Source organism: Geotrypetes seraphini, chromosome 7 (assembly GCF_902459505.1).
Source record: "Geotrypetes seraphini chromosome 7, aGeoSer1.1, whole genome shotgun sequence".
NCBI classification, from domain to species: domain Eukaryota; kingdom Metazoa; phylum Chordata; class Amphibia; order Gymnophiona; family Dermophiidae; genus Geotrypetes; species Geotrypetes seraphini.
In genome coordinates, this window is record NC_047090.1 from 111,755,775 (window position 1) to 111,771,111 (window position 15,337).

General features: G+C 40.6%; 1 protein-coding gene across 2 annotated transcripts in view; it reads right to left on the reverse strand.

Annotated features, from left to right (window-relative positions):
* The window catches only part of ZFYVE1 (zinc finger FYVE-type containing 1), a 122,131-nt gene that overhangs the window by 10,686 nt on the left and 96,108 nt on the right, over nucleotides 1-15,337 (reverse strand). Inside the window, exons 8-10 of one of the 2 annotated variants that reach the window (XM_033952531.1) lie at nucleotides 10,859-11,029; nucleotides 5,274-5,454; nucleotides 1,956-2,069 (exon numbers count right to left, since the gene is read on the reverse strand). In XM_033952531.1, coding sequence (XP_033808422.1) covers nucleotides 1,956-2,069; nucleotides 5,274-5,454; nucleotides 10,859-11,029 — 466 coding nt within the window. Of the gene's footprint in view, nucleotides 1-1,955; nucleotides 2,073-5,273; nucleotides 5,455-10,858; nucleotides 11,030-15,337 lie in introns of both variants that reach the window. The other variant, XM_033952530.1, reaches the window with a different exon arrangement.

Here is a 15,337-nt window from a genome sequence, read left to right on the forward strand (position 1 = left end):
ATATTATGCTGATCAGCAGCAACAGAAGTTAATAACCCCACAGGAAGTCTATGGATCAAAAAAACTGGATGGGGATGGGATTTGATATACCACTTTTCCGTGGTTAAAAGCACAGCAGTTTAATTATTATATACAGGTACTTATTTTGTATTTTAGACAATGGAGGGTTAAGTGGCTTGCCCAGGGTCAGAAGGAGATGCAGTGGAAATCATGCCTGGTTTCCCGGTCCTTAGGCCACTGCACTTACCATTAGGTTACTCATCCAGGGCCAAGCAAGACCAAAAAGGATCATCATCAATAAATAACAAACAACAACAAACTTGTTCATTTTTTTTTCATTGCATGTGTGAGAGAAAGTAAGATGATTTACAGGGAGATCCCGAAATGTATGACTTTTAAGATCTGAACTTTCTGAATATTATTACTGCATTTCAGAAGCTATGACCTTCAATGTAGGCAACTAGAATACTCTGAAGGTCGTTTGAGGAGCTGAGGGATGAGCTTGAGTTTACAGGGAATGCCAAGAATGACAGTATGATAGAAGGCACTCCTCAATCTCAGCACTCCAAAAATGTCCATTGTAAGTGGACAAATTTTCAAAATAATTTCTGTACATTAAAAAGAAGCTGTGTAAATCATCAGTTTCAGAATCGGAATGGGACAATTCATTGCAGCCAGTTCATTGCAGAACATTTCATTGCAGTCACAGTGAACTGCTGTGCAGAATCGTCCCATTCCGAGAAGGGACGGGGCATTGGAAAAGCAAAGCTGCAGTACAGCTGGTAGGCAGAGGTACTGGATTGTAGAAGGGGGAAGGGTAGAATTTTTTTTTGGGGGGGGGAAGGCATAAAACGATGAATCCATACCTAGCAAGGGGGCACTGCCATGTGCTCCAAACCTCCCTTTGAACTTGGAGCTTCGTCATGCTTTCGGGAGGAGGGGGGTTCTGTGTGCGGGACAATAAGCAGAAGTGCAGAGAAGAAAAAGTAAGGTAGAATCTTGCCAGTCAATCAATATTCAGTCTGCACCAGGGTAGGAGCCTTCATCACGGGACATTTCATGGGTTGATTCAACACTGAAAAAAGGCCTGTTGTGTGTGCAGGTGAAAATACAGGCGCATTTGCTTAATGAGCACACTTTACCCTGCTTTTAGAGGACTTGTTCCTTGGAAAACATAGTTAGGACTGGGATTGCAGCAATGCAGGATTTCAAAAGTACAAATGTTTTACTCAAAAATAGTGCCTTTAGAAAAAGGAGCTCTGAGCTTTGATAATTATGACAAAGTCTGTGGATAAAAAGCATTCATAGGTCTTTGCAGCTATGTTGGCAGGGCGAACACTGTCCCATTTAAGTGTGGGCTTCTAAATTAGGGTACCACATTTTCAATCCTTCTCACATTTGTACTATCATTGGTCATGTCTATGGAACCTCTGGTTTGTGCAACATTTGAGTGGCTACCAGTAATAGATGTGTTTGTTTCTACATCTACACAAATTTGGATTCTGTGTGAGTACTTACTCTGTAACTTTAGATCACAACTATTTAGTTTTCTAAGCCAGAAACTTTAACTCGTTAGTTATCAAAATAAATGTAAAACAGGTATTGAAAACTAAACAGTTAGGATATGCGCGGTTGCACATGTTATACAGGTTGAAGCCAATGTTAATGCCTTATGATTTTCGTATGGTGGTGCAAGCATTAATATTAGGAAGGTTAGATTATTGTAATGCACTTTATTTGGGGGTGGTGAAAATGAAAAGTAGGGCACTGCAAGTTTTGAAAAGCAGGTATCAACATGGAATCCACACACCTTGTTTTCACAAAAGGACTTTACAGAAAAAAGTGACAATTTAAAGCAGGAAAAAAAATAGAGTCAATGTAGAGGAAAGGAAGATGTTCACACAAAGTCTGAGAACTAAGATCTAAGAAACTAGAATAAAATATAATATTCTTACCTAATGGGATGTCAATGGCTGTCACTACGGCACCAAAAGTGTTCTGAACAGCCTCCCCAACCTTCCTAGCTATCAGTGTACCTCCTTCATCTTCTTCCTTTAATTTGTCAATATCTGCTGGAGAAAATGATCCAGTGTTTAATAACAAGGAGAAAATTGGGTGGTAACAATAATGGCTACTATATCTTCAAAAGCAACATTCATGGTGTGATCAAAGGTTTACCTTACAATTGAAGAGCTTAATTCCAATGGAATATTAGGTTTTTATCTTTGATAATCTTCTTTCTGTAGAATTCCATATATTAGGTATTCAATCCCAACCCGTAATCCGGAAGTTGCAGAAATCCAACACGTTTCTGAGCACATGTTCTACCCCCTTAACCTGAGAGTTAGAAAACATATCCAGTTACAATTTCTGCAAGCAATCCGTGCAGAAGTCTGCTTCTTTTCTTTAAAGTTCGCTTCTCAGTGGCTTCAGTGCCTTGAGACCCCTTCCAGGTGGTCCCTGTCAGAGGAAAGGATGCAGTCCTGCGATGCCGGACTGCTGCTTCACAGAAAAACTCTGGTGGATCTGTGGAGCCAGCCTGTTGTGTGCCACCCTTCCTAAAATCGGGGGCCCTTCCCCTGAGAGTTTGCTTTCCCGTTTAATTTTGCCACGAAACTGGTCCAATGATTGTTGTATTTCAGACATACCCTGGGTAAACAATGGGGCCATGACAGGGTAGGGAGAATGAGAGGGCACTCTTTGAAGTTGAAAGGGGATAGATTCTGTACAAACGTAAGGAAGTTCTTCTTCACCCAGAGAGTGATAGAAAACTGGAATGCTCTTTCGGAGTCTGTCATAGGGGAAAACACCCTCCAGGGATTCAAGACAAAGTTAAACAAGTTCCTGCTGAACAAGAACGTGCGCTGGTAGGGCTAGTCTCAGTTAGGGCGCTGGTCTTTGACCAGAGGGCCGCCGCGTGAGCAGACTGCTGGGCATGATGGACCACTGGTCTGACCCAGCAGTGGCAATTCTTATGTTCTTATGTCAATGGTTAACTTAAGATGTAGGGCTTCAGATTGGGCGGTGATCTGCTCCAGATACAAATACAATGCTTTAAGGAACCACAACCAGTGAGAATAACTTTTAAAGACATTATGTTGCGGGTACTTTTAGTTTGGTATTTCATAGCACATGGTTCTGGGGAGAATATGGTCTTTCTGGCTGGACTCTTTTTTTCAAAAAGTATTTTTTATAGTCATCTGTTATCGGATATGGTTTGGTGGTGGTTCCCTGAAGTTTTGCTTTTGGGATTTTTGGAGCCTATTTTGTCCAAAATGTTTTCTTAAAAAGTCTTCAAAAATTATTCTCACTGTGGTGTGTTTGTGGTTCCTTGAAGCATTGTATTTGGAGCTGTATATGATATGCCCATTTCTTTTAGGTACATATAACTTTTTGATGCTCCACAACGTTACAAAGGTTCATATAAAGGTCAGTGTGACTTTTACCATTCTTGTCTTGGAATGTATGTTTTGACATAGCAATTCTATTTTTAAAAATGTTCAATTTATATTTTATTACAGTCAATTCATACATCACAATGCTGCTTTTAGATTCATTTTTATTCTTATTTTTATTTCTTAAGGACTCCTGAGGAAGGCAAGTTATTGCCGAAACACAGCCTGTGTAGGGTTTGGCCTTCAGCTACAGCATCATAGATATTCTATGTGCTCAAGTGTTTATATCCAATGATATATATTTTTTGTATTATATATGATATTTTTGTACTGTAATAAACTTTGACAGCTACTCTCTGGCAACCCAGGAACAGGTTCCACATTGTTTGTCTTTTGGATAATCTCATTTTGATTGTGGAACTTTGATACATTCCTGTGGAGGTGGGGGCTGTCTTTCTGGCATAGACCCCTCCTTTGGTACTTTCGCCCTTGGATGGCCTTTATCTGCCATCATGTTTCTATGTTTCTCGCTGAATAATTCTTTGGTGGCTGGGAAGAGGAAGGAGAACGAGGGAATGTTCATGTCACGAGGCTTGGTAGAACTTCCTGTACAACGTTGGAATGTTGTGAATAAAGATTACTTTGGCTGAATAAAGATTACTTTGGCTGGACAGACACCTTCCCTTGCCTTTCTTTCTGCTGTTCTGTTGTCCTGTAAGGTGAGGTGTTGCTCTTCTGTTCGTCAACAAAAATAAGGCACCAAGAGTCAGTTTCAGATCTCATAGCAAGGAATAATTTTCTTCTTTTTTGCGTTTGTCTTGTAACACCCAGAAACATCCAAACCTTTTTTACATAGACCACTACTTAGGAATTATGAAACTACAGTCTTAATATTGCATTAATGTCTTGTTCAAAAACTAAAGACACAAGTAAAGTTGTTCTTTCACATATTTCAGATAAAGATGTTTCAAGCAATTCTGTAACATTCAAAGACTCTTTCAAATTCAAACCATCTGCCTCTGAGCTCATTCCCATGTGGTTTTTTTTTTTGCTGGTAAATAATAAATTTGGTTGACTGGAGGAATATTTTCAGGGGAAAATCTCAGTAAGATAAGATTTCCATGGGAGTTATGCCCAGAGATGTTGGAAAATTTAACCAAACGCAGAATTAATCTACGATTATAATTTTCAATTCTCAATTTAATAAATTCTTATCTTTAACAATCCCAGATGTTAAATCCTGCAGTCTTAATATTCTCTTTAACAATTTTCAATTCAGAGGTAAATTATTCCTTTGTGCCTTCTATTTTTCTCCCTAGATTATCCACTGTACTCACAAGTGTGACAATTTCTCGAGAAGAGTTGGTTACTGTGTTGTTCAACTTTGAGAGAGTCTCCCAAATGCTCTCCAAAGTCACCATCGACGGATATCTGATTAATTTTTGATAGTTGCACACATCAGGAATACTAATTGAAAATTCTGAGACAAGTGACAGGTCTAACCTGAATACTGTATATTTATTTTTTAAGGTCTTACAGACCATAGTCTTCATGGCACAACCATGACTCCATTTGCCAAGACTAAATCTTCATTTGTAATTTCAGGGCCATGCAGTTATAATAAAGAATCAATAGCCATCTATTTGAGAACTTGATAAGGATAGACTTTAGAGGATACATACCATAAAATGTTAACCTTTCTTATTCATACCAGCTAGTTGAATGAAAGAGTTTTATTTCTTCCACAGACATTTTCAAGGGATGAATTAAAAAAGGTCTCTGACTTTCCAGGCCACCTATTTCAGACTACTGAAGTGAATGAAAGCTAGAGGAGGCATACACTACATGACCACCACAAGCAAGAGTCCTCAGGATTACCTGTTTGGGCAGCTTTTTGGTCATAGCAACTGTCACACACTCTGACTGGTGTAGGTCCCCAACCCCGCTCAGGAACAGGACAGGTCTTGGATGAGCAAGCATCACAGAAGCCCTCTCCACAGGCCCGGCAATGATGTTTGGTATCATTGTCTTTAAAAACTATTCCACACTTGTTACATTTCTGTGCAAATGAAGAAAAGAAAATCACTTGCATCCATTTTCTTACCTGAACTGAAATTCCACAAGCAGATAAGAAAAACCTGATATGTTATAGTTAATAGGCATTAAAAATAAAGCATACCTATAAAATCTCTTCCTGTTATGTGTTTGCAAAATGATTACAGTTCTGATCTCATCTAAATTTTTAAAAATGCTGTTTCTGAAAGCAGTAGGGTAAATATTCAAAGCCCTTTACCAAGTTTACTTTAGGAATGAACATGATAAATTATTCCTTTTTAATTTCAGGGCCCAAACTCAGTGGTTAAATTTTGGCATTCTGGGCAAAATTTAACTGCTTAAAAGAAGAAACTAAACTAAACCTTAGGTTTGCATAGATCTCGGCACGGTTTACACGGTTAGGTTGAAAAGGAGCTACAATGAAGGGTTATAGGAAAGGAGCTAGGAAGATAAAGAGGGACAGGGTACCAAAGAGCGGGAGGTGTTAGATTTTTGAAAAGAGCCAAGTTTTCAGGTGTTTGCGGAAGGATTGGAGGGAGCTTGAAATTCTGAGCGGGGATGTGAGGTTGTTCCAGAGTTCTGTGGTTCTAAAGGGGAGGGATGTTCCTAGTTTTCCTACGCGGGATATACCTTTTGCAGAGGGGAATGATAGTTTCAGTTTTTGGGAGGATCTAGTGGAATTAGGGTTAGAGGAGTTCCAGAAGAGTGGGATAACGGGAGGGAGGATGCCATGTAGGATCTTGAAAGCTAAACAGGCACATTTAAAGAGGACTCTGGAGTGAACTGGGAGCCAGTGAAGTTTGGACAGGAGTGGGGAGACGTGGCATGCCTAAGACAGCAATTAAAGTTAACCTGATAGTGCCAATATTCAGCATTATCTCTTTAACTCACACCAAACAAACATGCTTCCCTAAAGTTAACAAATTTATTTATTGGGATTTATTAACTGACTTTATGAAGTGAATTATTCAAGGCAGTGTACAGCAGGTACAGTTTAAAATAAAATTTACAATTTTGTTAACAACATAATAGTAAAATGGCCAAATGTAAGCATAAATATAATCAACTAGTCAGGAGCACAGCCAGACACCCAATTTTGGGTGGGCCTGGACCCAAGTTGGGTGGACAGAAGAACCCTGCGCCATAGGCAACCTCATCTCTCCCTCTTGCATCTGGGCTATCCGGTCTCTCAAACTCCCACACAAACCCCCTTTTTAAAGAGCAGATCTTTTCTGGCAGCGAGCAACATGACTTGATATAGCTTTCCTTCTGACACAACTTCCTGTTCCTGTATAGATGGAGTATGTCAGAAGGAAGGCTGTAGGGCTGGTGCAAGCACTGTATCAATCACACTGCTCACTGCCAGCGTAGATCTGTCCTTTAAAGGGAGAGGATTTTGGAGTTTTGGGCTAGTTCGAGCAGTGTATTAGTCACACTGCTCGCTGTTGGCGTAGATCTGCTCTTTAAAGATATGTAGGAAGGAGAGATTTTTGGAGTGTTTAGCTGGTGGGGCTTGGGGATCCCCTCCAGCTACATCAAAGGTGTGCTGCTATTGAGCTGACCCACTGCAATTAGGAAACATAGAAACAATGAATTGAAACCTAATAATAGGACCAGCATGAAAGAGTATCAGAAATATACACATTTAACAGTACGGTGGAAAAATCCTATAACAGAAACATGAATGGCAGTACAAATTCAACATTCAAATAACAGATACTGCCAATGGAATGCTTAATTTGCAAAACAAGCAAGAGATTGACCCTTAATCCAGAAAATGCAAATCCAGCGAAAACAAAAACTCTGTGGAGATGGTGATGTTCAAGATGTAGGCTTTATTTAAAAATATACAAATTCATAATCCACATAAAATATATCCATGTTTTGACAATGTTGTCTTCCTCAGGGTTCTCTAAAAGTCCTGATATAAAAACACGTGTATTAAAAACTAAAAACAGTAGTGAATCGTAACTCTGCGCAAGGAAGGTAGCTAATTTTAGGAGATTCTGTGCGTTCAGTAGGAAAAATGCATATTTGTTTTTCTTTCTCTTGCTGAGTTTAATTTCTTGGGGTTCCCAGTTCTATATTTGGTAAAGGTCTATGTTTTGTGTGTGAAGAAGTCATTTAAAATTGTTTTTATGTGTGTTAGTAATGGCAGGAGAGAAAATTAGAGGGAGGAGGCAAGAAGGAGAGAGGATCATGAGCCCCCTCCTTAATTTCTGCCCTGAGCCCCAGCATGTCTAAAACCAGCCTTGGATGGGAGGGAGAGAAGGAAAACAGCTTCATAGGAGGATAGTTGTGAGGAAATGGAAAGCTGCTGTTCAGGAGGGGGGGGGAGAGAGAAGAGAGGAAGGATTATTGCATATGGGCTTGAGAAGAGGAAGGGAGATACAACAAAGAGGTAGAAAGGGGTGAGAGGGAAAAATCCTGCATATGGTGGAGGGGAGGGAGACATACATGGAGAAGAGAGAAGGAGAAATGTTGGACACAGGGTGGAGGGCAGGGAGAGAGAAAGAAATATTGTACATGATAATGGAGGGGAGGAAGGGAGAGATGCTGCATGGAGGGGAATAGAGAGGTTTGACCTAGGGCACAAGGCAGGGAAAGAGAGAGAGAGAGAGAGAAGAGAGATTGTAGACAGTGGGAAAGAAATGTTGGATATGGCAGTGGAAGAGAAGGTACAGAGATGGAAGATGGATGGTGAGCACAGAGAAAGAAGAAAACATCAAATGGGCAGAGACTCTGGTAAGCGAGTTAACAGAAGACAAACAGAAACCAGAGCCTGAAACCAACATGATTTGAATAATAAAATGACTAAACAACAAAAGATAGAAAAAATAATTTTATTTTCTATTTTGTGATTACAATATGTTAGGTGACGGGATAATCGTGCGCGAGACACCAGCACGCCGACAATCCAGCGCAAGACAGAAGCGCGCCGCCAAAAAATTTATTTTTTAAGAGCTCCGTCGGGGGTATGGGGGAGGAAACCCTCCCACTTTAATGCATAGTGTTCGCACTGCCGTTGGGGGTGTGTGGGGAATGCAACCCCCCACATTATAGACAAAACGGAACTTTTCCTGAAAAAAAATCAGAAACAGTTCCGTTTTCTCTATAATGTGGGGGGTTGCACCCCCCCACACCCGCAACGGCAGCGCAAACACTATGCATTAAAGTGGGGGGGTTCCCCCCCACACCCCCCGTCGGAGCTCTTAAAAAATAAGTTTTTCAGTGGCTTTCAGCAGCGCGCTTCTGTCTTGCGCTGGATTGTCGGTGTGCTGGTGTCTTGCGCGCCACTGACTATGGTTATATGTTATATGGTTATATGTTAGATTTGAAATGTGTATCCTGCCAGAGCTGGTGTAGATAGCAAGCATGACCTAAAAGAGAGGGGAAAAGTCTTTTTTGTTTGTTTACACCACAGAATGGGCAAGGAGTTGGAGAGGTTATGTAATGTTATATTGTAACACTGTGAATGTTAAACTGTTCCACATGAACGACTACTTCAGAAAATTGCAAGCCATGGAATCGAAAATTGCGAGCCATGGAATCAAGGGTGAAATACTCACATGGATTAAAAACTGGCTAGAGCATAGGAAATAGAGAGTGGGGGTAAATGGACAAAACTCGGACTGGAAGAGCGTCATCAGTGGGGTGCCGCAGGGCTCGGTGCTTGGACCCGTGCTGTTCAACGTCTTTATAAATGATCTGGACATTGGTACGACGAGTGAGGTGATTAAATTTGCAGACGATACAGAGTTATTCAGAGTAGTTAAACAGGGGGATTGCAAAGATCTGCAACGTGACATAATCAAGCTTGAGAAATAGGCATCGATATGGCAAATGAGGTTCAACGTAGATAAGTGTAAAGTGATGCATGTCGGTAACAAAAATCTCATGCATGAATACAGGATGTCCGGGGCAGTACTTGGAGAGACCTCCCAGGAAAGAGACTTGGGAGTTCTGATCAACAAGTTGATGAAGCCTTCCGTGCAATGCATGGCAGCAGCAAAAAGGGTGAACAGAATGCTAGAAATGATTAAGAAGGGGATAACAAACAGATCAGAAAAGGTTATTATGCCGCTGTACCGGGCCATGGTACGCCCCCACCTGGAATACTGCACAGAAGATCGCGGTTATAGCGTCTTTGCAAACTGCTTTTAGCTGTTTCCTCTGCTGCGGTCCCATTCCTTCTCTGACGTCAGAGGCAGGATCGCGGCAGAGGAAACAGCTAAAAGCAGTTTGCAAAGATGCTATAACCGCGATCTTCTGTGCAGGCTGCAACTAGAAGGTAAACGGTGCGGGGAGTCCAGGGGGGAACCGGACACCAGGGGGGGGGAAGATGACAGCGCACTTCCTGATTGATCCTCCCTCCTTGCCCTCTAAAGCAGGTGCGGCAGCGGCCGGCTAGCAAGAGCAGCGCTGCCGCTCCTGATTTAGGGGGCAAGGGGGGAGGGTCCGAATCGGGAAGCCGCTTTTTTTAAAAAAAAATTTTAAATCAATTCGAATCGATTCACCCGAAGTGAATCGGTGAACCGATTCGAATCGTGAATCGGGCAGCACTAGTCCCCACCAGTCGCTTCTTTTTGGATCGGCCAGCCCAGTCGATGTTCCTGGAAAAGTTTAGTGAATCGCATCCTTCCTACTTTGCAAACCGTTTACCCTCATTTGCATGCGCGGATTGGAATCGGATCGGCCATGAGGTAAGTGAATCAGGTCGGGGTTGCAAACCGACTGGTACACGATCGGTTTGCTTAGTGAATCTAGCCCATTGCCAAGTGAAAAGTGAATCAGTAGAATTCAATAAAAACAGTAAATTTAATGTTAGTCATATTAATGACCAATTTTTACACTAAGGGCTCCTTTTACAAAGGTGCATTAGGGCCTTAACGCGCGGAATAGCGCGCGCTAGCCGCTACCACCTCCTTTTAAGCAGGCGGTAATTTTTCGGCTAGTGCGCACTAGTCTTGTGCGTGCGCTGAAACGCTAGCGCACCTTAGTAAAAGGAGCCCTAAGACTATTTAAAAAACAGAATCCTGCAAGACCTTAAACAAGTCATTTTACCCCTCTGTGCTCAAATTCAGATTATACATTCTTTAAGGCAGAGATTTGGTAACTGTACAATTTGTATTTTTTTTGGTGTTCTGCACATTAAATGTAATGTGTAAATAACAGATACCATGATCACCACCACCTAGGTGTAGAGATGCAAAAAAGAAGGGACACAATTCATTCTTTTGTATTTTCATCCCACTTTTCCCCTGTCCAATTGAAGTCTGGTATTTCCTCCTGACTCTTCCAAAATTGGTGAGAATTTTACAATAGGCAGGAACACTTTGAGGATGCACATGTTAATTTCATATTTTAGAATAGTTTAACCATGATTAAGTGAAAACGTTGATAGTTACCACTATATGTGAGTTTGGTCTCCAGTAGGCAGGGGCAATTTGGTCTGTCAGCCAGGATGTCACAGCTTTTGTGGGCCCAATACTCAGCTCAGATACAGACTGTGCCATGAAGTTCATTCCATCTAGCAAACGCTGAGCTGCGTTGTTGTTATCTTTCAAAAACCCATCTGTCTAAAATGCAAGATTTTAGAAGTCGCTATTAAATCACACCTATGCAAGATGTTTGTTCTTAGAATCTACTAGGTCTTGCTTCTTGTTAAAACATAAATTTATACTGTGACACTACAATCAATGCTTACATTTTAAAGACCATAGAAAACTTAGGCCCTCTTTTATCAAGCTGAGTTAGGGGTTTTTTTTTATCACTGGCCACTGCGGTAAAAACTCCGACACTCAGAGAATTTCTATGTGTGTCAGAGAATTTACCGCCTTGGCAAGCGATAAAAACTTCAATGCAGCTTAATAAAAGAGGAGGTTAATTCCCATATTTTCTTAATCCAACAATCATATTACTATAGTCATAAGAAATATAATCCATTTAGGTATAAGCAAAATATTAAATAAATGATTAAAATGATGATAGATACATCAAACTGAAGTATGCATAGGGGCTACTAAATAAGGATTATCCATACAATAAATAGGAAACATCAGATCTGAACAGTGCTCATGGTTGGCTTAGCACACTCTGGGTATGCAAGTTCTGTTGTTAATCTGCAAAAGTAAGTTGTATTTAAGGGTATAGTTATCAACCTGAGCTACTGGATGTGGCATTACTTTACCCTGACTTGTGCTATTTTAATACAGGTCTCATTCTATACAAGAAGACCCAAGTTACTAATAACTGGGATTAACAGTAAAATAATGTTTAAGCAGTAGCCCAGGTCAATAACTTCCCCCTTAGTTATCTGTAGAAATATATTCCTTTTTGTAGTTCTATACTTTTGAATTTGGTATTTCCTTGACAGCTTGGACCCTATGGAGTTACAGTGGCATTTCACATAGTTGCAAGGAAGGAAGAATTTGGAACCACCTGTGGGCCCTTAGTTGATCTGTCCCAATACAAGAACACCACACCATAGGCTAGGTATATGTTCATGTTTTCTTTGGATGGTTGTTATAGTATTATTTATTGGAGCAAGTCCTTAGTTCATTATATCCAGATATTAAGGGGTTGGTTATAAAAAGGGGCTACTGTTTAACTGTTGAAAACAAGTCCAAACCTAAAAACCTAAACTGTTAACAACTCACCCAGGGAACAAATAGCAGACCTGTACTTAACAACAGAAGTATAACTATATGAGAACACTCTTAAGGTTTCCTATTATTCATACAAATGCCCCATGCAGACAGCACCTTCACCAGCCTCAAGAAGGGAAGATTATGTACTCACCTCGATCATCTTCTTTCCAGTAAACAGGCACCTCATTCTTGAACTCTTAGGTAGTCAATCACTTCCCACGAGAATTGTGTAGAGACCCTCATTAGCATTTTCTTCACTCGGCCTCCCATTTCTCTGAGTTGTCCTGTAACTCCTCAGTTCATATCAAAGTCCGAGAGAGGCAGCAAAAAAGGGAGGGGTATGGGGACCTTCCCCGAAAACAAGTCTGTTCTGCTCATAACAAATATAATATTGAAAACGCGAACCATTAAACATATAAACATTTCAGCATATAATAAGGTGGACCTAACTAGCCACCTATCCGAGTACCACCTGCACTAACACATTTTTAGGGTTCTGAAGGATACCCCTCTGAATGCAATAAAGTAGCAGTGTGTTCATCTATCTTTGTTAGATTAGCAGATTGTAATATCACAGGTCACGCTCTTAACTGGTTTATATCCTACTTTCATCAACGTAAATTTAAAGTTCATGTAAAAAACCAAACTTCTTCTCCGGTAACTCAAACTTTTGGAGTTCCTCAGGGCTCTATTTTATCCCCGCTACTATTCAATATCTTTCTATCCCCTCTTCTTTCTCTTGCCCAATCATTAGGATTCTCAATTTTCGCCTATGCCGACGATATACAGCTGCTTTACCCGATTAATACTTCAAACTCTTCAGATATTAATGATCTAAATACCAAATTAGATATTATAAGTGATTGGCTCTTCTCTAATAAACTTTCACTCAACGTTGATAAATCTTGTGGTCTCCTTCTCCCCATTAAAAAATCCGAAACATTACCAGGAACAATTTACATCAAATCCACGCCCTTACTTATGGATACTAAAATAAAATTATTAGGCGTTACCTTAGATAGAGATCTTACTTTTCATGACCACATAAGTTCAGTAGTAAAAACTTGTTTCTTTAAATTACGTATCATCCGTTCGCTCAGTTCTATTTTAAATACTGACTCGATTAACATCCTAATTCATTCCTTAGTTATTTCCCACTTAGATTACTGTAATTCTCTTTTAAATGGACTACCCCAAAAAGAACTTCGACGTTTGCAACTCATACAAAATACCGCAATTAAACTCATTTACAAAATAGGTAAGTTCGAACACGTCACCCCTCTTCTTAAAGAGGCTCATTGGCTCCCAGTCACACACCGTATAATTTATAAAATCATACTGCTCTCTTTTAAAATCAAACTCTCCCACTTGCCCTTATTCCTCGATAAATTATTAATACCCCAAAGTTCTCCCCGTTCCTTACGATCTACTGACCAAAAACTCCTTTTCATTCCATCTTTAAAAGAATCCTACTATACTAGGAAAACTAATTTTGCTATAACTGCCCCCACATTATGGAATTCTCTCCCTCAATTTCTCCGGGATGAAATTCACTTACCAAAATTTAAAACTAATCTTAAAACTTTCCTATTTCAAGATGCCTTTGATAAATCTTAATCTTTACTTTATCTATTTATTTATTTATCTTTTTCCCAAAACTATCCTTTACTTCAGCGCATATCTTTTATACCATGCACCCTTATCCTTCATGTTCTATCCCTTCCCTCTATCTCATTTCTTCTAATATTATGTAACTTTCCCCTTCCTTCCCACTCATCCTCACGGTCATGTTTGTCAGTATATGTTTAATATGTTTTCTCTAATTTTTCTAATACACCAATAACTAGTTCTTACTTTCCTATTTTAAATTTTATTGTTAACCGGTCAGATATTTGTTTTATGATCGGGATATTAAAAACTAATAAACTTGAAACTTGAAACTTTGTCCTTATTTGATAAAGGAAAGAGAGAAGAAAATCAGACTTCCCAGCTCATCTGAGGCAGTAAGCAAGTTAATGAACATCTGACAGGGCAGGCTTTAGGAATGAGGTGCCTATTTACTAGATGGAAGATTACTGAGGTAAGCACCTAATCTTCCCTTCTAGTGCAATAGGCACCTCATTCCTGAACTCTTGGGACATATCAAGGTAATCCCCAGAATCTAGAGTGGGACAGATGAACCTGCTGAAAGAACGGAGGATCCGAAGGTGGCATACAATTTGGATGCCATGTCCACTCTGTAAAATTTTTGAAAGTATGAAGAGACCACCAAGTGGCCGCCTTTCAGGAAAGACTGCTGTAGCTTCTGCCCAGGAGGATGCTACTCCCCTAATGAAATGCACCTTTAAGATTATGGTGGAGGGTGTTTCCCACTCCTGATATAGGCCAACGAAATGGCTATATAAATCCACCTTGAAATGATCACTTTAGAAGCTGGCTGACCCTTATGGGCCACACCTGCCAGCACAGAGAGCTAATCTGACAGTTGAAATTCATTTGTCACTTCCAGATAATGAAGCACTCTGTGAACAACCAGCAATTTCAGTACTTTATCCCTCTTCATGGATTCCAAGGAAGTGAAAGTAGGCAACTGTACTTCCCAGTTAACATGAAAATTGGAAACCACTTTTGGTAAAAAAAAAAAAAAAAGGAGGTATAGTATACAGAATCATTCCCCACTCTGAAATTCTGGGAAAGGGTTCTCTGCATGAGAGCGCCTGCAGTTCTGACACGTGCCGTGCTGAAGTGATTGCCACTAAAAATGCTGTCTGAATCATGAGATCCAACAATGGAGCTTGCTCCAGCAGCTCATACGGAGCTTTAGCTAGCGCCCATAGGACAAGATTAAGATTCCACGATGGAAAGGGGTGTCATACTGGAGGATGCGGGCGCGAAGTCCCCTTCAGAAACCCGACTACATCAGGGTATGAAGCCTAGGACTTCTTGTGAACTTGAAGTCTGAATGAGCCCACACCAGATCTGCCTCAAGTCCCTCATGCAGGAATGCTAAGACCAAAGAAATCAGAGCCAAAACGGGGTCATCACTTCTCTGTGCACACCAACCCTGGAAACACTTCCAGGCCTTCACATAGGCGGCTAACGTTGACTGCTTCTTGAAACATAAAAGGGTGGCAATCATCCCGCCTGGATAGCCTTTACATCAGGGGTCCTCAAACTATGGCCCTCCAAAGTCATTTACCTGGCCCCCGCCGCGTCATTAGCGTCAGCTGGGGGGAT